At 39.4% G+C, this 21936-nt stretch overlaps 2 protein-coding genes across 3 annotated transcripts in view; one reads left to right on the top strand and one right to left on the bottom strand.

Annotated features, from left to right (window-relative positions):
• Positions 1 to 1006: 1006 nt before the first annotated feature.
• Positions 1007 to 6407, bottom strand: LOC307260797 (aquaporin-11-like). The gene is made up of 3 exons (XM_080041114.1): positions 5746 to 6407; positions 5196 to 5312; positions 1007 to 4645 (listed from the first exon to the last, which is right to left on the bottom strand). The coding sequence occupies exons 1-3, from the start codon at positions 6335 to 6337 to the stop codon at positions 4539 to 4541; spliced, it is 816 nt and encodes a 271-aa protein (XP_079897240.1). The 5' UTR covers positions 6338 to 6407; the 3' UTR covers positions 1007 to 4538.
• A 3528-nt stretch (positions 6408 to 9935) lies between these two features.
• gdpd4b (glycerophosphodiester phosphodiesterase domain containing 4b) overlaps positions 9936 to 21936 on the top strand; it is a 14865-nt gene continuing 2864 nt past the window's right edge. Inside the window, exons 1-12 of one of the 2 annotated variants that reach the window (XM_080041554.1) lie at positions 9936 to 10035; positions 12031 to 12241; positions 14472 to 14575; positions 15344 to 15437; positions 16150 to 16209; positions 17223 to 17321; positions 17867 to 17960; positions 18936 to 19081; positions 19289 to 19371; positions 19935 to 20085; positions 21350 to 21497; positions 21672 to 21748. In XM_080041554.1, coding sequence (XP_079897680.1) covers positions 12068 to 12241; positions 14472 to 14575; positions 15344 to 15437; positions 16150 to 16209; positions 17223 to 17321; positions 17867 to 17960; positions 18936 to 19081; positions 19289 to 19371; positions 19935 to 20085; positions 21350 to 21497; positions 21672 to 21748 — 1230 coding nt within the window. In that variant the 5' untranslated portion in view covers positions 9936 to 10035; positions 12031 to 12067. Of the gene's footprint in view, positions 10036 to 12027; positions 12242 to 14471; positions 14576 to 15343; positions 15438 to 16149; positions 16210 to 17222; positions 17322 to 17866; positions 17961 to 18935; positions 19082 to 19288; positions 19372 to 19934; positions 20086 to 21349; positions 21498 to 21671; positions 21749 to 21936 lie in introns of both variants that reach the window. The other variant, XM_080041555.1, reaches the window with a different exon arrangement.

The following is a 21936-nucleotide window of genomic DNA, read 5'->3' as shown; positions in this document are numbered from 1 at the left end:
AATTGTAACTTCACATTATCTAGTGTTAATCCGATGATCCATTTGGGACCATGGGATGTCTTCTCACTTTCACATCCAGCCAATAGTTGTTGAGACTTTTAAATTAAAGGTGAAGTGAGAGATATATTTAGGTTAATATAAGTATTAAATCGCTCTATATTCATACAGTGATCACTTATATAGTGTGCGCGTTTCATACCTCCGACCTCTCAGTCACTTGCTCTGCATGTAATTGGCAAATTGAATTGTTCGGGGATCCCGAAAGTGGTATCCAATCAGAAGAGAGAACGCTACAAACCGGCACCCGTCTCACTGCCGGTGCACCCGCAGAGCAACAGATGGGTGAAGTTTTATTCGCCTACAATGGCGGAGCAGGGAAAAATCCTTCCCAATGTCTGGTTCGATGTTTTTTTTTCATGTTTTATCACACTTATGGATCTGAGATGATGCTAGATAAATCGCTGCTTGAAGACCGCAGTGCATTAATGTGGGGACGAGCGAGGGGACTGCTAACTGCAGTAACTGACAGGAAGTTAGCTAAAAGAACCATTCCGCTTACAGCACCTTTAAAAACAACTTTTAAAACACAATAAATGACAACTATAAAGATTTAGTTTTTAAATAGACATTTTTAATCAAAATATATTATGCATTTTAATTCCAACTCTTTACAAAACCTCTCATTTTAAAAACATAAAGTCATGATCATCATCCAGACTCCAGAGGTATTCAAGTTATAAATTAATGTCTTTAGTTCACAGAGAAATGGAAGTTATTGCAGTTTTGACAAAAAAAAAACTGATTGACAATAAAACTCACATTGACAGACAGTCAGACATGATTCAATCACTGTAAATGCTTTGGTCAATAAAAAAAAATATATAGGAAAACTTAAATCAGCAAGTGTGTTGTAAGTGGAATCCAATTCTCTTCTAACAATGATCACATCAAGTGTATAGAACTAATTTAACAACCCACCAAACACTTGTGACGTTTCCCTTCACCCCTGTCCCACTTTGGAGCAGCTTAAAGCACCTTTAGTTTAAGATTTAAGAATACAAGAAAGTAGTGTAAAAGTAGGTGTTCAATTAAGTGAGAATAAAAACACCCAAACAGTTAGAAGCATTTTCTTTCTTGTGCAAAACTGTAGATATTTAAAGGCTGTGCTGTCTGTAATGTCACACTTTATTGCATATTAATAACTTAGATTATTTTTCCTCTGTGTGCGCTATAGTTCATTTGTGTACATTCAGAGTTTGAGTGTTTTTGCAACCCAAAGTCTTTCCAACTGTTTTCATGCGATTGGCTCATGTAAAGCAGAGATGGAGGCAGAGAGTCACCGGCTCAGAACGAGAAACATTCAATTCAATAGTTTGTAGTAAAACTTTGGTGCTATTTTTCATCACAAAATGCGTTTTGTTTAAAATACAATAATAGGATGAATATTGACTCAAAAATTGCAGAAATCTGGTAGTGACAGTTTACGTAGCTTTAATGCCTCCAAACAATAGAAATACAGTATCTCACAAAAGTGAGTACACCCCTCACATTTCTTCACATTTTTCTTTATATCTTTCCATGGGACAACACTGAATAAATGACACTTTGATACAATGTAAAGTAGTCAGTGTACAGCTTGTATAACAGTGTAAATTTACTGTCCCCTCAAAATAACTCGACACACAGCCATTAATGTCTAAATTGCTGGCAACAAAAGTGAGTACACCCCTATGTGAAAATGTCCAAATTGGGCCCAAAGTGTAAATATTTTGTGTTGCCACCATTATTTTCCAGCACTGCCTTAACCCTCTTGGGCATGGAGTTCACCAGAGCTTCACAGGTTGCCACTGGAATCCTCTTACACTCATTCATGACGACATCCATCTCCCCTTTGAGGATGCCCCAAAGATGCTCAATAGGCTTTAGGTCTGGAGACATGCTTGGCCAGTCCATCACGTTTACCCTCAGCTTCTGTAGCAAGGCAGTGGTCGTTCGGAGGTGTGTTTGGGGTCATTATCATGTTGCAGTACTGCCCTGCAGCCCAGTTTTCAAAGGGAGGGGATCATGCTCTGCTTCAGTATGGCACAGTACATGTTAGCATTCAATTAACTGTAGATCCCCAGTGCTGGCAGCACTCATACAGCCCCAGACGATGACACTCCAACCACGATACTTGACTATAGGCAAGACACACTTGTCTTTGTACTCCTCACCTGGTTGCCGCCCCACACTCTTAACACCATCTGAACCAAATAAGTTTATCTTGGTCTCATCAGACCACAGGACATGGTTGCAGTGATCCATGTCCGTAGTCTGTTTGTCTTCAGCAAACTTTTTGTGGGGTTGCTTGTGCATCATCTTTAGAAGAGGCTTCCTTCTGGGACGACAGCCATGCAGACCAGTATGATGCAGTGTGTGATGTATGGTCTGAGCACTGACAGGTTTTGGACATTTTCACATAGGGGTGTACTCACTTTTGTTGCCAGCAGTTTAGACATTAATGGCTGTGTGTCGAGTTATTTTGAGGGGACAGTAAATTTACACTGTTATACAAGCTGTACATTGACTACTTTACATTGTATCAAAGTGTCATTTATTCAGTTTTGTCCCATGGAAAGATATAATGAAATATTTGAGGGGTGTACTCACTTTTGTGAGATACTGTAAATAACTTCTGTTTCTAGTTTTCTGGTCCACTGAAAAACAGTGATATTTTGGATACAGTTTTAACCTCTTTAGAAAAATAGCTGCTGTTTGATTATAGTTTTATTTCCTTACACAAAACAAGATAATTAAAAATATGAATCCAGCGTTAACATGATAAGTATGAATTAATGAGTAGGCCTCTATTGTATCAAAAACTCTTAAATCACAAACGTAAGATATTTAGTGTGCTAGCAGCCTCTATATAAGGCTTTTCATTTCATTGTTAGGATTTATTTTTGCCTATTACCAGAAGACATATAACCCTCATTGTGCTATAGTGACAAACACCAGCTTCAAAATGTCCAGTATGTGTGTGTTTGTGTGTGTATTCCAGTATTACTGACCAAGCGAATGTATATTTGGCAGCGCTATTAACTCACATTTGAAAATCTACACTAAAAGCACTGTTCACCCTGATGCATCCATGTGTTAAGTACAGCTCTGGAAAGAATTAAGAGACCATTCCGAATGTTCAGTGTCTCTAGTTTTACTGTTTATAGGCATATGTTTGAGTAAAATGAACATTTTGGTTTTATTCTATATACTACTGACAACATTTCTGCCATATTCACAATAAGAATATTGTCATCAAGAGCATTTCCATTAAAGCTAGGGTTGATAATTTTTTCACTGTAATATTTGGCAAAACTGTCATAATAGCCATTCAGCTATATGTAGGTAAAGTGGTCTGAAAATATTTTTTCATCACTTTGCTCCCCCCTGCCTCTGTGTGCTGCCCCCAAAAATTGCCACCGCTCATGTTGATTTTGACCAATCACAGCGAGGTCAGATTCTCCGTTCTTATTGGCTGTGGGACCTTGGCAACGACGTTGATGCGTCAGTTGCGTGAGCGTTCACGACCCTAGCAGTCTGACACGACTGTTTGGCACTACTACGGCGGACAGCGAGTAGCAATGTCTTCACAAACGAACCCTCGATTTACCATTCCCCGGATACCAACAACTAACACCGCTAAGACAGCAAAAAAACGAGGAAAGACGAATGTTGAAAAGTTAACTGCTAAAAGGGAGACGGAGAGAGCTCGAAATAAAACCAGAGTAAAGTCGGAGTGTTTCCACACCGGCCATGTCCTCTTGCCCTATCACATCAAGACCTCTCCGACCGCGACCTCGTCCCCTTCCTCTGCCCCTAGGCTGCCTGCCGCTAGCAGCAGGACGTCCGCTGGCCCTATATATCCCTCGTACTGTGCTCAGTGTTGCCAACTCAAAGCGATTTTGTCGCTATATTTAGCGACTTTTCAGCCCCCTTGGCGACTCTTTTTTCAAAACAGCGACAAGCGACAAATCTAGCTTTTTTTTTCTGGTGTTATTGGTGACTTTTTTCGCCAAAGTAAGTATCACCTCTTCTCAACGAGCAGCGGGAGCCTCCACAGCCCCTCCCCCGTCACAGAGCACTGACAGGCGGCCCGGTCCTCGCGCAGCAGCCCCTCCCAGCTGCGGTCAGAGCAGGAGATACACACCTCTCTGCTCTGTTACAGTTACAATTAGTTTGCTATCTTGCCTGGCTGTTACAGCTACTGTTACAGCTGTTACAGCTACTGTCTCGCAAACTCTCAACCCCAGCTTTAAGTAATGTAGAGATGAAGATTGAAGAAAAATCCAGACTGGTCTCTTAATTTTTTTTCCGGAGCTGTATATGTCTGCTGTGTTTTTAAACCTGTCATACAAGTACAACACAGGCTCATTCATAGTCAGTTAAGATTCACCATTGAGGATATTATGGCACATTATCATAAGCTTTAAAAAAATACTTGAAATTACCTACTTAACCATATACTGTATATATAAAAGAGTTCTTAACGTGTGTGTGTGTTACTGCGTCTTCTGTTTCTGGGTGACCGGAGCCTCCAGTCCAGTGTAAGTCTTTCCAGAGAGGAACGGGAGAATCTTCTCAAACAGCAGGATGCAGCTCGCCATGCCTGGAGAGACACAGAGATAGTTAGTTTGGTGGATGTATACAGGTTGGGAGCTATAAATCATGTATAAATCATTCACAGTCATTCTTGTAAGTGATAGAAGCAGGGCGTTATAGTTGAAAAACAAATTGAAATATTTGGCGATTACAGTTTTATTTATTATCTTATGTATACTTAAAAATGTTTTGGCAAATACGCTTATTTGCTTTCTTAACAGTAGATTCTGACTTGTGCAAAGGCATGAATAATAACTATTTAGAAAAGTGTTCTATTCGCTGATGGTCTCGTTTGCTGTTATAATTATCAGAGGAAAGATAGACCGTTTCAGAAATATTTTAAAAGTTCCTTGTAGTCTCTTTAACTACTTCTATTTGTGCGAAATTGCAACACGTTTTCATACATAACATTATCTTTAAAACAGTGAGAACAAGACAGAAAGGCATAGTGATGGAGATGGAGCCTACTTGGTGTTTTAACTTTTCCTACAAAATAAAAGACTTGGAAATCAGACTAGACATGTATCCACTTCTGTGTGTGTAGAATAAAGCGTTACCTAGCAGCGGTCCCAGCCAGTAGACGAAGCAGTACTCCAGGTAAGTGTGTCCGCTGCAGGAGAACATGACGGAGAAGGCCAGGACCGGGTTAAACACTGCGCCAGAGGTACTGCCACCTTGACAGGAGGGAAAACAACTTCACGTAAATACTTCACATTCTGTCCTAGCACAAAAGACATTCCGTTCACAATGCGGTTGAGTGTGTAGGCCTACGTACCGTTAGACATCTGGGCTTTAAAAGTGACTCAAAACAATGATTTAGGCTACAATAATTAAAATGTAATCATTTGTTTACACTGTCTTGCAGAGTCCACAGTAAAATCACAGTAAAGTATTTTGAGGCACCTGGCTGTGGCTGGAACATAACAGTGGCTCAATAACTTTTCAGGAAACTCACTTCAAACAGTGTTTTAGGGATAGGCTACCGCTACACACAATTTTCCTGAGAGGAAACTTTTTTTAATCACTTTTGAGAATCACTTCTTCTCTGACACACCCAAAGTATCACAGTGCACCATTAAACAAACATGACTCATTTAATCAGCTCACCTGCGTAAATCAGAGCAGTGATGACCGCGGCGATGAAGTGCGCGCGAAGTTTTTCGTCCAGTTTATGCACGTGCATGGCGGCGGCTTGGATGGTGAAGGCGCAGAGTAGCTCCACCGCCGCTGCCTCCAGTAGCGTCCCACCGAGGGGGTCGAAGCACCGGTACCCGAATCTCTGGTGCTTAACGTGGCTCTCCGAAAGACCAAGCGACCACACTGATACCGCGAACAACTGCGCCGCGAACCCTGCTGCGAACTGGCACAAGATGATTCCAACGGCTGAGCGAACGTTTTTGCTCCCGCGGCAAACGCTCTCCAACGCGCTGCCAGGGTTACAAGTCGCCTCGCGGAAAGTCATCAGGTGGATTAGGGTGAGTGTGTAGGTGAGAGCCAGGCCCATTGACAGCTCCATGGGGGTCGTTTCGCCCAGCAGTTTGAGTTCATGACAGCAGGAGCAGAGCTGGAAGGTGGACGCCGCTTCCAAAAGGTAAATCCAGTATGCCGCGTGGGTGAGACGCGCTGCCGCTTGCCGGGTCGCTTCGCTCAGGAGCACTATGGCGCCACACACCGCCAAAGACACGTACAAGTCGGTCATTTTCCCCGGCTTAGCAAGAGGTACAGCCTGCTCCTCGTGCTGTGGATGGGACGGGGGCGACTTTAAAGTACCGCTGTCTACTTTACTTCCCTGCTCTACCGACGTCAAATACCAGTTGATCCAGCACGCAGCAGCGTCAAGCAGCGCGCTATCTCTATGACAGGGGAACACGGCAGCGAGGCCTTCAAAATAAAAGCGCAACATGTTGTTTATTTAGGTCCTAACCTAATTTAATCCAGTATCCTATTAGTAATCCTCAGACACTTTTGTTAAAGGAAAACCACTTTAGCTGTGTCCTTTATATCACTTAGGAGTTTTTATTCGACAGTTTTGTCAGTGGGCAGATTTATTTTCCATATGGATCATAGACTATTGGCCTATAATAGACAGAGCCAGGCTAGATGTTTCCTTGCGTTTCCAGTCGTTATGCTAACCTAACCTAATCGAACCATTTCCTTGCTGTAGCTCCTAGTCTATAGTCTAGTGGTCAGAAGAACAATTTTTTTTTAAATCATCTTTTTCTCTTCACATTCAGACAATAATGCTTAAGATTGATTTGTAACCAGGTTTTATTTTGAAGACTATAGCAGAAAATGCTGATATGTATCGTGGAGAACTTGACGCTGGGGTTTGTGTTTGGGGCGGTACACAGATCATGGGAGGGACCGCAGCGGAGTTCAGTAGCACAACAAAACTCCTGCAGCCACACAAGGAGGATCTTGTAACAGCCTGGGCCAAGTTCAATTCAATCTGATTGGATCAAATACTGAATAACTTAAACCTGCAGTGTGTAGAATTTGGGCGAATTTTTCATAACAGACTTGATAGAAAATTATTATAATATCTATAAGTACGTTTAATTTATTTAGTGTATAATGGCCTGATCTAATTTTTTTTTTCTGCTTAAACTGTATGTGTTGTTCCAAACGTTTTAGTAGTGTTGGTGAATCTACTTTTTCATCAGAGCTTTGCAAACTACCAATGACTTCACACTGCAAGAATTTAAACTAGACAGCAAAGAAATGTAGTTATCTTGTTATATAGTTATCTTGTTATCTAAAGCTAATTAAAAAGTAGCCTAGTTCAAACTACTTTTTAAACATTATTAAAACACAAATGATGCATCTTTTATCGTCATAACTGGCAGTGGCAGACAATGGGATACAACCTCATTTTGATTGTAACAAGACGTCCTCTAAGCTCCACTAATAACATTGCTCTCTATGTGCAGCGGGCTGTGAGACGAGAGCACAGGGACTGTCTATAAAGGGCAACACAAGAGAAAAATATTCAATACCTTCACTTTGATACCGTGCAGTGCTGTCTAGCCCTAGATATGATAGGTGGATACTAGGCCTATACCTTTGGGGACAGGTATGGACCACTGTACTCCTATTTCTGAAAGTTTGTAATGAAATGTATTTGCTCACAGACAACAGACAGAAAAACACAGCCTTCATCTTTGCTTTAGCTTTACTTCTCCTTGCACATCAAAATCTTTTTTTTTCAAACCGTGAACCGGCCACAATTGTCATTTCCTGTTACTGTAAGCCTGGAAATCCAGAACCCACAACAGCCTGAGCAAATGTAAACTGGCCAGAGGCAGGTCTGGATTTCCATGCCATGTTAGTGAAGCATTGTACTAGGATTGTCAAATATTTTGGAGAGCCCCTCCTGCAGCAAAGCTCTACTTGGCAGCCTGCATCAAAGAAGGAAAGGACAGAAATGTAAATAAGTAGACAAATATTTGGAAAAGTAGGAGACGCAGGATATTTGGAGTTTATGGACCAAAACTAGTCATAAGAGGGACATGAATTGGGTCAAATTGCAGTTCACAAATCTGTCCAACCAGATTCTTTCAAGCTGGAAGGTTTAAAATATATTGGCATCCAATTGGCATTCTCTTAAAAACTGGCTGATATTTTCAAAGTAAAATAAGTCTCTTTGTGGGATAATGACATCATTACCCTCTTGTTATCCTAAAATGTACTACATTTTTTTTCATGGGGTCAATTTCACCCAGCAATTTAAACCTCTGCCAAATGTTTTTAATCCAAACAATGGTATGTGTAAGGTACTTTGCTTTGTTGTTGACTATCTGAATAACCTTTTAATTAAACACAACATCCCACCCTCTTCCTTATACAGCCTGAATACCTTTATGTGACTATGGAAAAAAGATGCAAGTCCTCATTAAATCACACCAATTGACCTCAAATTGGAAAGAGAGATCTTCTTTGTGTGTTTTAAAAGGAATTATTATTTTTTTCTAAGTAATTATTTTTGTTTTGTCTTGCCAATTTTTTCTTTTATTCCTAAGAAGCTGCTCTGTATTTTCCTGACCGCTCTTGTTTCTGTGTCTTGGCTGGGATTGTGTAGTGCTTGGATGTATACACCGACTATTCAAACAGTCGGAATCTTTCATGTGAAAGTGCTGATATTATGTCTCCAAATAAAACTATTTAGCCTATCTACCAGACTTTGGCCTCTGTAGGCCTATGTTTGAAAATTGTTATCATAACAAAAGTGTCCACGGTTTTGACTTTTTTTTAAACACTTTCTTGTTCTCATCAAACATCGAACAGGGATTTTTGACTTATTGCAAGTAAATAGGCCTATATTGATTATTTTTAATTATTTTTATTTTCTTTATTTTTATATTTTATAAATGTATATTGAAGGCTATGTAAATGTGTATTATAATGTGTTTTGTGATGCCTTTATATCGTTGAGTATGAATTGCTGCTGCTTATTGTCATAGACTAGTGTGTGTTTGTGACCTCTGTGTTTCAACTAAAAATGTCATCCTGGATTATAGTAAAAAAAAAAAAGAAAAAAGAAAAAAAGAGAAACACCTTTACCTGGCCTCGCCTTATGTAACGGTGCGTTTGCGTCGCTGTGGCAACAGGTGGTGATAAAGAGGTGAACCAACCGGAGCATCAACAGGATCTTTAGTCAACAAACCGAATCTAGATGAGGCTATATTCACTTCCGCAATCATTTTCAAAATAAAGTAACTTTTATTTTTGCATTTAGTTATACTCTTACATGTTTGTTTACATCTGTTCTTATTCACTTAAAATGTACATCTGTAGGCCTACATATTGTATACACATCTTCCACGTAGGCCTATTGTACATTAATTTGCAATTTACATGTTTTATATCTATATATTTAATTGGCCTATGATAGCCTACATTATCTCTACACTTTCAATAATATTTGTCTCTTATTTCTATGTCTCTATTTACTTTTGTGTGTTCCTCTATAAATTCCACATTGTTGTGCATATAACAAATAAACATTTTTAATAGTAGGCTTCCTTTACCAGTGAAATGTAGGCCTATTTGCAAGGCGTAGTGAGCAACACTTTACAGTTAACATTAATAATATTAGCAACAATGTTTTTTATGTTTTTCTTGAAGGCTTTACGTGCAGCAAACCCCATTATAATTTTCCATAAAGTGCCAAATCTTAACATTAAAATAATTCTAGTGCTGCAAAATATTTTCTTGAATGAAAACTATTCTATTTCCGCTTTTTGTGTGAGTAACTGCGTCTAACTTGACGTACAAACTCTTCATCCTCGGAGCGAGAGGCCACCTGCTCCACATCGGGTAGCCGTGGAAAGTACAGCGCACTGCGGCTACTTCTCCGCCGATCACCGCTAGGCAGAACCAGCTGTGGATCATCTGGAGGTAGGACAAGTCACGATATTAGTTTATATAAGAATGATCATTATAACAGTCAAATTAAAGATGTTCAAAGTGCTTTTTTGGCTTCGATGTGTATTGTGTGATGATCAGCTGTATCTCAATAGGTCCCGTTCTTCTGTGTTGCCTGTCACCAATAGCTGTATAGGTGTCCCCATGCTGTATTAGAAAACCTGGTAAATTTGACATTATTAGGCTCTCTGTCCGAATATGACCTGATTTTACCCCAATTTGAGATTTTTACGAATAAGTGAAGTACGGTCTTTAATTCGGCTCACTTTCAAAACTAGGAACAAAGGTGTAAACAGCATCTGTATTAATAGTTTATTACATGAAGTTAGTAGACGCATTTGATGATCTTATGTTTGCGGGATTCTGCAGAATAACAGCAAGGTGTTGATCTTAAATCATGTTGTGTTAATGCCGATAAGAAAAGCAATAATAAAGTGTTGAATTTAGATGTTTTTTTCTATCCAAGGGCACCTTCATTGAAACGTAGATAGACCTAACACAACTCACAGCCTTGTTTTTGCGCAGGATGCAAACAATCCTGTTATAAATAATCAATGTGAGTGTGAGGTTTTTTTGTTGTTGTGGTTCATGTAGCTTAAATCGGGAGATTATATTGTTTGAAAACCGGTGCCATTATGGCAGGCAGAGCAAAAATACTCTACAACTATTAATATGGTATGAAAGTAGTAGCCACAAACTACAGTACAAAACTATAAAGATAAGATATTCCTTGATTTGTCCCTCAGAGGGGAGTTGCATTTGTTACAGCAACAGAAGAGAAAGTGCAGCAGAGTATACAACATAGGAAAATAAGTAATACATGTTAAGTAAAATGGATAAAAAGTAACAGCCAGTAACTGTAAGTAAGTAAACTTGAAGTGAGCCCAAGGACATCATGGCATAATTAACAAGTATACAAATAGCACACTGGAGTTGCACTAGCCTATAGGTGAACATTGAATAGTGACTTTGCACTTGAAGTTTAAAAGTCAAATTTCACATGGTGGAAACTGGACATACTGTATTATATAAACAATGAAGCAGTTTGTTTCCCTTTCTGAGTCATGGCTTTAAACTAAACAATCTGTCTGAATAGTGATTTTCTTTTCAGTAGTTTACTCAGTGTATGTGCTAATTCCATTTAATCATCATCATTGGCCTATTAGTTCATTATTGTATTTTTGTACAGCACTTTGGTAAACCAATGTTGTTTTCTAAATCTGACTTTGACTTTGACATTATCATGGTGTCATTATAATCCACCACAGAATGAGGAAACTACTGTCTGTCTGAGGCTAGATGACCTTTTGTTCTGCTGGACATATAACTGACCTGAAACACACCCGCAGTTACACAAGAGAACGGGCCACGCAAGGATGAAAAAATAACAATAAACCGATATGGTCAGGGCAACATCTCAAATGTATCTGGGAACGAAACAGCAAGGGGTGCAGTGCATAATACAACATAAATATTAGTGATAGTTTTAGCTGCGTGAAGCCAAGATTAATCAGAATTCTTGCTGAGGGTCTGAAAATGAGACTGTTATTGTAAAGAATACCATGTTTTTAAAGAGGGTTAAGTAATTTTTTGTGTGTCTTGTCTATAGTTATTTTTATGTTTATGCATGAAAGGGCTGTACAAGAAACAGATATAAAAACAAAATTAAAGCAATTGCAAGAAATGTGACATAACTAGTACCATGTGATTAAATGCATGTGCAATGTAAGTGAATGTAACTACCTAAGTATTATACTAAATTCACTTCTTTATAACTTTTTTTTTCTTTTCTTGTATCAAAGTATCATATGCTGTCTGTGTATTGTGGAGTAAAGTGGTGGTGTTTCATAACATGTGACAACTTTCAACTGCTGTCTGTCTGTCTGTCTGTCTGTCTGTGTGCATGTGCGAGTGTGCGTCTGCGGCTCTGTGTGTGTGTCTCTGTGTTTTTGTGTGTGTGTATAGCAGGATGGAGTGTGTGTCAGAGTGTGTGCTTTGAGCCAACATGGCGTCCACGTTGTCCCAGTTGCAGTTCGGCCGGCTGCCTGGTGTTCGTGCCAAACTTCTGCGTCGTCATGACCACCGTTCCCTAGTGACCTGTCTGTCTGGACTGTACGGTTGCCGGTGGAGACGCCAAGAGAGGAGCAGCACTCAGCCGGGAGACTGCTGCTGCAACAAGGTCAGGAGGGAGGGAGGGATGGAGGGAGGGATGGATGGGTGGGTGGGTGGGTGGGTGAATGGAGGGATGGATAGGTGGGTGGGTGAATGGAGGGATGGGTGGGTGGGTGGGTGGGTGAATGGAGGGATGGGTGGGTGGGTGGGTGAGGGATGGATGGGTGGAGGGATGGAGGGATGGATGGATGGAAGGATGGATGGATGGATGGATGGATGGATGGATGGATGGATGGATGGATGGATGGATGGGTGGATGGAGGGATGGATGGATGGATGGATGGATGGATGGATGGATGGATGGGTGGGTGGGTGGGTGAATGGAAGGATGGATGGGTGGATGGATGCATAGATAGATACTGTAGATGAATGGATGTTTTGTCCAAAGTATGTGTGTGTAACTGTGTGTGTTCCATCAGAGGATGGCAGGATGAAATTGCTATAAGACAGAATTTCCCAGAGAAAAATGAGTTGGGAGACTTTTTCCTCCTTTCCTCCCAGGGCTTTTCTCTCATTAACTTCTTGGCATGTTCTCAAGTGAAAACCCTATTTGTGTTATACAAAGTTCACAGTAAGTATTGAATGTGTAAGTATGAATGTTTTAGCAATAAATGTAATACAATCACAGGAAAATAAATTTAGTTCACAGATACTTATAAAGATGGATGGATGGATGGATGGATGGATAGATAGACTATAACAAACAGATTCGCTTTAACAAATGTAATTCACAAGACAATTTTAGTAAGGTGTGGAAACCCTTTTTGACATTGTTGGAAGAAACTTAACTTAAGACGGCTTTATCCTTCATACTGACCGATGTTTAGGTCAATCCTCCTTCAAGCTATGTTTACTTTTTGTCTTTTATCTTCTGTTTTTTTTGTCGTCTGTTGGTGTTAGTGTATTGTGTGCATGTGTCTTTGTTTAATGTATAAAACAACTTTAAAAAATAGAAACAATGCGCTCAACTCACAATGAAAAAACTGTGTGTGGGATCCTTCATAAGCACAAATATTGAAATAAAGATAAGGAGGACAGCACTCCAAGTTGATTTATTGATTTTAAGTTGCCACACAGACGTTTCAGCCAGACGCATTTCCTCAGCGTGCGTTGGCAAACTTTATAAACTAGTGAACTTGGAGTGCTTCCCTTATCTTTATCTCAATCAATTCTGTTACAAATCTGTGCAGAGTTCATGAACTGTAGAAATAGCTGTTTCTTTACCAGTCTCGCCAAAATAAAAGTCTGAAGAAACTGATGGAAAATGCACTTTACTTTTGTAAAGATTCAATAATATAATATTTTATTTTGTCTAAATCTTTGTGCAACTTTAGCACCAAACATGTTTGTTTTCATAATGGTTGAAAATCATCCAAAAAAGTGAAGGCAATATTCAATAGCAATACTGCAATTTACAAGAAGGCCTACTAATCCTGCCATCAAAACTCAAGATAATTTTCATGCTCCAAGAATGATCATAAACAAGTTAAATAACAATATGTATAATAAAAAATAGTAATAAAAAAAAACACACCTACACAACTAAAATAAAATAAAATAAAAAGCTTGTTCCACTTTGTAGCTTTTATGGCTTTTATTACATTCAAAATGGAAAAGTAAAGACATAATTGGCTGCTACACACACCTCATTGACTCACAGTTTATAACGCTAGATTTCCTGTTTGAATTCCTTTCTCTGCATTGCGGTCAAAGACCACTCGTCCGTTTCCATGAGAACAAGGCAGTAAATAGAGGAAGTGGGTGGAAACGCTGGATGTAAAAAAAACTGCAGTTTAAAACATCTTGTGTTGTCTGGAATATGTCAGCCGAGATTATGTGTTTGTTTGTTTTGTTTTGTCTAGTTTGCTAGTTTTTGTTCGTATATGGCTGTTGACCCTGGAAATTGTATCTGTTGTTATATTTGATCATATACTGTATATAACTCCAGGATTATCATATACAGCTCCGGAAAAAATTAAGAGACCAGTCTGGATTTTTCTTAAATCTTCATCTCTACATAACGTATTGAAAATGCTCTTAATGACGAAAAATGTATAAGAATTTGGTAGAAATGTTGTCTGTAGTTTATATTGTAAAACCAAAATGTTCATTCTACTCAAACATATGCCTATAAATAGTAAAACGAGAGACACTGATCATTTGGAGTGGTCTCTTAATTTTTTTCCAGAGCTGTACAAAAACATAAAAAACAACCTGTGTTCCATGTGTTTTAACAGTTGGAAGGCGGCTGCTTTGCTTTGCTCGTGGCGGCGTTTTGCTTAACGCTGGTGTTTCTCTACTTCTGGGGTCAAGCCAAGAACGACTACAATGACTTTGACTGGTGGGTTCAGTAATACAATACGTTACAGTGTGAACAAAAGCCAAAAGTTATTGGTCAAACAGGAGCCTTTCTAAAAAATGTCCTACCATTGTTAAAGTAATGTTTTGGTTTCGCCCATGCCGTGCACCATTGTTTTGTTTTGTTATTATTTGAATTTTCTGCTGCATACCATGTACTATGGTCGAGAGACGTTAATACATAAATGAATGAAAAATACAGTTACAATACACAGTGTTGTTTGTGTTGGGGAAAACAACGAGAATTAAGTATGCTATGAATAAGTAGTAGGCTATAAATACATGTCTATTACGAAAAATGTGTGTGACTGTAACACATTTAGACATGTGGAGACTGTATGTTAGATAAACAGGTCAGGTTGAACAATGAGACAATCTCCAAAAAAACAAAACAAAAACATGGTGTATTTCTGAAGAAAAAAATCAAGATCTCTCTTGGGAATTCTGTATTTGTTATTTGAAACTTTCAGTACAAAAACAAATCCTTAGCACTACTTAGTATTTAGAATTGATCTAATGTAATCTAATGTATTGTTTATGTTTAAATTGATCACACTAAATTTTTTTTTTAACGTTCCTATTGCACCGTGGGTCAGAGATAAACGCCATTTCGATGTCTTGCATAGGCCTATATCAGAACAGACAGACTTTGACTTTGACTTGTAGTTTCTGTCTCTCTGTTTCAGTACTTAGTTCATTGCCATATCATGACCTTGTTTAAATCCCTGACAGTCTGTGTGTGTTTTTGAAGGTTTAACTTTGGGAACTTGGGCTTCTGGTTTCCCTGGTCTGTGGTGCTGCTGGTCATCGCTGCAGCTTTCTTCACCTACGTCACTGTTCTCATGGTGAGACAGACAGACAGACAGACAGACAGACAGACAGACAGACACATAGACAGACAGACAGACAGACACACAGACAGACAGACAGACACACACACACACACACACACACACAGACAGAGACAGACAGACAGACAGACAGACAGACAGACAGACAGACTCACACAACCACTAGACACACAGACAGACACACACAACCACTAGACAGACAGACAGACAGACACACACACACACACACACACACACACACACACACACACACACACACACACACACACACACACGACAGACAGACAGACAGACAGACAGACAGACAGACAGACAGACAGACAGACAGACAGACAGACAGACAGACAGACAGACAGACAGACAGACAGACAGACAGACAGACACGTTGGATTTTCAAGGAAATCCTCACATTTAGTTCTGAAACTTGACTTTAATGACCTGCCTTGCCTTTTCTAAACAACATAATGGAACATTTACTGTAGGCGTAATTGTGAGTGTCTCTCCGTGCTGTGTACACTGCTGATGTTAGACTACGACTGACAGTACACTGTGTGTGTGTGTGTGTGTGTGTGTGTGTGTGTGTGTGTGTGTGTGTGTGTGTGTGTGTGTGTGTGTGTGTGTGTGTGTGTGTGTGTGTGTGTGTGTGTGTGTGTGTGTGTGTGTGTGTGTGTGTGTGTGTGTGTGTGTTTGTTATTCCTCGTTACAGCTGCTGGCTGTGTGTTTGCTGTCAGAGGGCCAGAAGCTTTATTTACACTGGAGTCACAAGGTAACTATAGTAACTAACTCACTAACTATCACTGATTTTTTTCCGCTGGCAAACCGGTGGATGCATTATACTCCCTCTGCCTAATTATGCCTCGACCCTGTGACTTCATTTCTGGCATCTTTGAATAAATGGTTTTACAAGCTTGTACTATGGACTATTTTGTCTAGACACTGTGAATTCCATACACATGACAATGTCCAATCAAAATACAGGAGCTCATTTTATAAGCAGGTATAACCGTTTCATGCAAACACCTCCCAAAAAGTCGGTGGACTCGGTGATGCTTTATCCGGCAGACTAAAGACTGTACTATAATACATTGACCTGTTTTTCAGACAAACAGATGGATGAAATGTACACTGTATATCCAATGTGTGGAGGAAGTTTCATGGGTGTAGCTCTTACCTTGTGGGAGATAGCAAGGACTGCAGACTGGCTTGCAGTGAAAAGCATCCCCCCGAAAAAAAAACAACACATAATTTTCTCTACTTGATACTAATTGTCACAAATCCTACGGGGAGGATAGGGACCAGTTTCACGGGAAAAAACTACAGGAGGAATTATTATATATTTTTTAAATTGTAGACTTTGAGAAAAAAAGTTGAAATAGAACTTTGGGAATAATAATGAAAGGTATTATATTACCTTAACGATGTTGATTCACATAGCCTATCGGTTGAGTATGCCATCGCATCACTTTGAATACTCATAAGAATGTAGTAATTGCAGGGACTGTAGGCTCGTTAAAAACTCTTCTGTATAAATCCGGGTGGCAGCAATTTTGACGTCTTTTTAAAATGTTTTTGTCTTGGCGCTCCGGTGGCGTAGCGGATAGAGCGCGTTCCATATTGGCTCCGGCCTTCGTTGCAGTGGTCGCGGGTTCAAATCCGACCTGTGGACCTTTACTGCATGTCATCCCCCCTCTCTCTTTTTCTCTCCATTTCAACTCTGTACTGTCTAATAAAAAAAAAACTTGAAATTGCCCAAAAATAATGTTTTTGTCTGGTTGTCAGGTTGGGATCGTAGTGAGTTTGGCTTTTGCAATCGGAGCCACGGCCGTCCTCACCGACATGTGGAGTCAAGAATGGACAACGTTGTTACTGTCATTCCAGGTGACTCACTTTATTGGTGATGATGTACAAGAAAAAAACAAATACACACAAATAAGAACAACATTAAAATACGAAAAGAGAAACCAAAAATAGGGGGAAGTGGTGGTACAAAATACAGTCGATAACACTAAAATATTAGACAAGGTTTAAAACGCACAAGAATTATAGGAATTGGGTAGAGAAGAGATTGAAAGAAGAGAGGGAAAAGGAAGAAGATAAAATATATCTTTACAACAATAAAGTTCAATTAGTTAAACAGAGAACAGAATTTTTTTTTACCAATTTTTTTTTTAATCAATAATAATGACTTCATTAGTGTAAAAATAATTGTTAACACAATTTTTAATAATAAAAAAAGAAAAGATTAGTTATTTAGAAAAATTCTGGTAATGGTAGTAATTAATGATATAGATGGATTTAATAATCTAAAATTGAGATTAAAGCAATGGGGCTTCCACTTCCTTTCTCTCACCATCAATATTCTTTTGTTCTTTGGTTTCCTCTACTGATATCAGACCGTGTTTATTCTTCTCCTCCTGCCTCAGGTTACTGCCCCTTATCTACACCTGGGTGGAGTCCTGCTAATGACAGCGCTGGCCTGGCCCGTGGCTTTGCATTTCTTTCGTATGAACAGCAGAGGTGAGGTTTGTGTCAGCACGTGTTTGATTTGCAAAAAAAGTTGTGGTGATGTACTTTTTTTTCTGTTGCTACTTCACATTTGTTTTTATATACAATCATACAAATAAAAACACATTTACAACAATAACATATCGTATTATAGCATATGTTCATTCCTCATTGACCTATCATGTCCAAATTCAAATCGTAGAGGCTTCACAGACAGGCACTCAATTGACCTTATTCTAATCCATAAACAAATACAATACTAACGATAACATAAAATGAAAACACTTAAGTACCTCATAATGGTATTTTCTGTTATCTCACACACATGTTGACACACACACACACACACACACACACACACACACACACACACACACACAAACACAAGAGTTCAGTCAAAGATAAGTCCAGCTGATTGGGGACGACTTGTGCAACTGAGGTCAAATGTTGTGTTACAATTGATAAAACACAGATTTCTGCGTCAGTTGTTAAGATTCAAGAGTCAAGGTTCAGGTTATCACTGGACATGGTTTGGGTAAGTCTCCAGGAAATAAACATATGTACAGTATGTCCACACAAACATAAAGGCATTTTTATAACAGTAACTTTTTCTGTGCGATTGATTCGGCCTTCTGTCCACATGCAAACATCACAACAGGACACTAAAACTAGAGAGTTTTGAAACCTCCACCCAAAGTAGATTTTTTTGGAAAACTCTGTATTTCTGTATTCTTGGGGAAACCAGAGATTTTGTCTTGCAACATGATTTATGGGATATTATTGTGGTTTCATGAAGCTATAGTAATATGTCTGTCTATGTTAAGACCCTGAAAGAACCCTAAGTAAATGTGTGTGTGTGTGTGTGTGTGTGTGTGTGTGTGTGTGTGTGTGTGTGTGTGTGTGTGTGTGTGTGTGTGTGTGTGTGTGTGTGTGTGTGTGTGTGTGTGTGTGTGTGTGTGTGTGTGTGTGTGTGTGTGTGTGTTTCAGTAAGGCGGGGCCTGATAGTGGGTGTGTACCTGGCTGTGCTGTCTGCTCTCTACTTGGTTCCTCTGGGTTTGTATTCTCCTTGCATCAAAGAGGACGGAACCCTCGGCCCCAAACCGGCCCTGATCGCACACAGAGGAGCTCCTATGGTGAGGGGGCATATGACACATGGTCTGATGATCAACAAGAAATGTGTTACTAAATATATATATTTTTTAAGCCATTTAGTAGGAAATGCATAACTATGTAGTAGTAACTAAAAAAAATAAAATATATATATATTTTTTTTCTTAAACCATTTGTTCTTTAATTTTTTCCAGAGCTTCATAGTATATTGTGTATCACTGTGTCTGCAGCTTGCTCCAGAAAACACCCTGATGTCGTTTGAAAAGGCCGTGGAAGCAGGAAGTGATGGTCTGGAGACGGACGTCACTATCAGGTCAGTCAGTGTACACTTCAATGTAACCGACATTCGTTTATATGAAAAAGATACGCACTATTGCTTTAAAGACTGAAAAAGTACAGCTTCACACTTGGTGCAAATACTTTCCAATCTTATTATGTCGATGTGACATAATAACATTGTCACACGGATTAGAAAGTGTGTAACATCACTGACTTTAATACGGGGGTTTGATTTCCTTCCTCAAGTTTATTATTATTTTTAACAAATTAAAAATTAATATTTCGCTTTGGCAGCTTGTCTGCTGGTCTTTGTTCAATGTTTTTGCGATCTCTTAAAATGCAATCTCTAATGTCTTATCTTGATGTATTGCATTCCCCTGTAAAGCACTTTGAATGGCCTTGTGTCTGGATTGTGCTATATAAACAAACCTGCCTTGCCTCAAGTTTGAAATCGTTTGGATAACAGCATCAGTTTAGAATCCCTCCCTCCCTCCCTCCCCTCCCTTTCCCTCCCTCCCTCCCTCCCTCTCCCTCTCTCCCTCCCTCCCTCCCTCTCCCTCCCTCCCTGCTGTTTTCTAACTGGTCTTGTTCCCATAGTTACGATGGCGTTCCCTTCCTGATGCACGACCGCACGCTTCACCGGACCACCAACGTCCAGGAAGTGTTTCCTAACCTGACCAGCAGCCCGGCAGCCATGTTCACCTGGGACGAGCTGGACGGGCTGAACGCAGGGGCATGGTTCTTCTCTGTGAGTCACGCACTGTAGAAACATATACTGCATCTATCTATCTATCTATCTATCTATCTATCTATCTATCTATCTATCTATCTATCTATCTATCTATCTATCTATCTATCTATCTATCTATCTATCTATCTATCTATCTATCTATCTATCTATCTATCTATCTGTCTGTCTGTCTGTCTGTCTGTCTGTCTGTCTGTCTGTCTGTCTGTCTGTCTGTCTGTCTGTCTGTCTGTCTACTTCAGAATCCTCCTTGGAATAACATAACACTGATATTAAAAAGAACAAAATAAATCTGATTGACAAATAGCTGTGACACTGTTCTTCTCTGCGAGTCACACACTGTTGTTATTGATTTTTGTGTTGAGTTTATTTAGTCGACACTGCTGTGGTGGATTTAAAAGGTGCACTGTGTAATATGACATCATCAGAAAGTTCTACAAAGTTCTAGAAAGCAACACTTCCTGGGTAACCCCAACCCTTTCGAATAATAACAGATCCTACAGTGGCCTTCAAGGACAAGAACAATTCTAAATTTTAAACAATGCACCTGATGACATTCCAACTATGACCCTTTCAAGATGGCGGCACTAGGCCTTGGTCCAAGATATGCAGAAATATGGACATATATGAGACCCTTTCTAAGGGAAAAAATAATAATTAAAAAAAAAAAGTTCAGCTATTATGCACTAAATTCAATGTACTTATGGATATTATAATTATTTTCTACAAAATCTGCTAGGAAATAAAACCCAAACTTCTACACACTGCAGGTTTAAGGTTGAAAACGCTTGATAAAACAATTGTCCAATACATCAGCAACATAAATAATGGCTCAATGTGAGATGAACTTATCTGACCTTAGAGAATAGGTACAGTTGGTGGAGTTTCCCTTTGTAAATAAAACTGGAAAAAAATCTAATTGTGAATTTACCAATTTCCAGCATTTGCATGTTAGTATATTACTTCGCATAGCATCTACCAAAACAGTTACAATTGACTTAGAGCGAATCAGAATCAGGTGTATTGCCAAGTAGGTTATACTACAAAAAGGAATAAGTACAAAAAATAAATAGACAAACATTGCAAACAGTGTATTTGACATTATAAGTGGATCAATCCCTGGCCTGGAATCAAGCAAACTCGTCCTCACAACACCCCACAGCCTACTACACACTCAGCTGGTCCATGAGAGAGACATATCAGGCATTGTGGTTATATCACAGTATTAATTAAATATGGATTTTTTTCGTCACTTTCTTTCTAGCACAATCCGTTTGGTACGTCCGGTTCCCTGAGAGGTGCAGACAGACAGCGAGCGGGGAACCAGTCTGTGTGCAGCCTGCTGACTCTACTGCAGCTGGCCGCGCAGACAGACAGGCTGGTGATATTTGACCTCTACCGTCCGCCCATAGGTATGAGGGGCCAAAAAGGTCCTAGTTCATCTTTAACCTACATACAAATAAAAATGTTTGACATAATATTCTATCTTACACTTATACACATTTTAATATTTCTTAAAGTAAAAAAAAAAAAAAATTTTTTGTCTATGTGTGAGGTAAACATGAGTGATGGTCTATCCCCCCCAGGTCACCCATACAGAGACACATGGATACAACGCACACTGGACGTCATACGCAACGAGTCGGACATACAGTCAGAGCAGGTGAGGCACAGAGTGTGAGGAGACATGGCTGGATTTCAGAAACAAAAAAGATTTACACATTTTCTTAGGTGAACTAAACAATAACATACAGTATTTGCCACATTATCTTTCTGTTAACGCTGCCCCCAAGTGGCCAAAATCTGTCATCGCAGGTTAAAATAATGTACATTTGTTTACTAGGCACTAAG

The sequence above is a fragment of the Ammodytes marinus genome (genome assembly GCF_949987685.1).
Source record: "Ammodytes marinus genome assembly, chromosome: 14".
NCBI lineage: Eukaryota > Metazoa > Chordata > Actinopteri > Uranoscopiformes > Ammodytidae > Ammodytes > Ammodytes marinus.
This window is presented reverse-complemented; position numbering and strand designations above follow the sequence as displayed.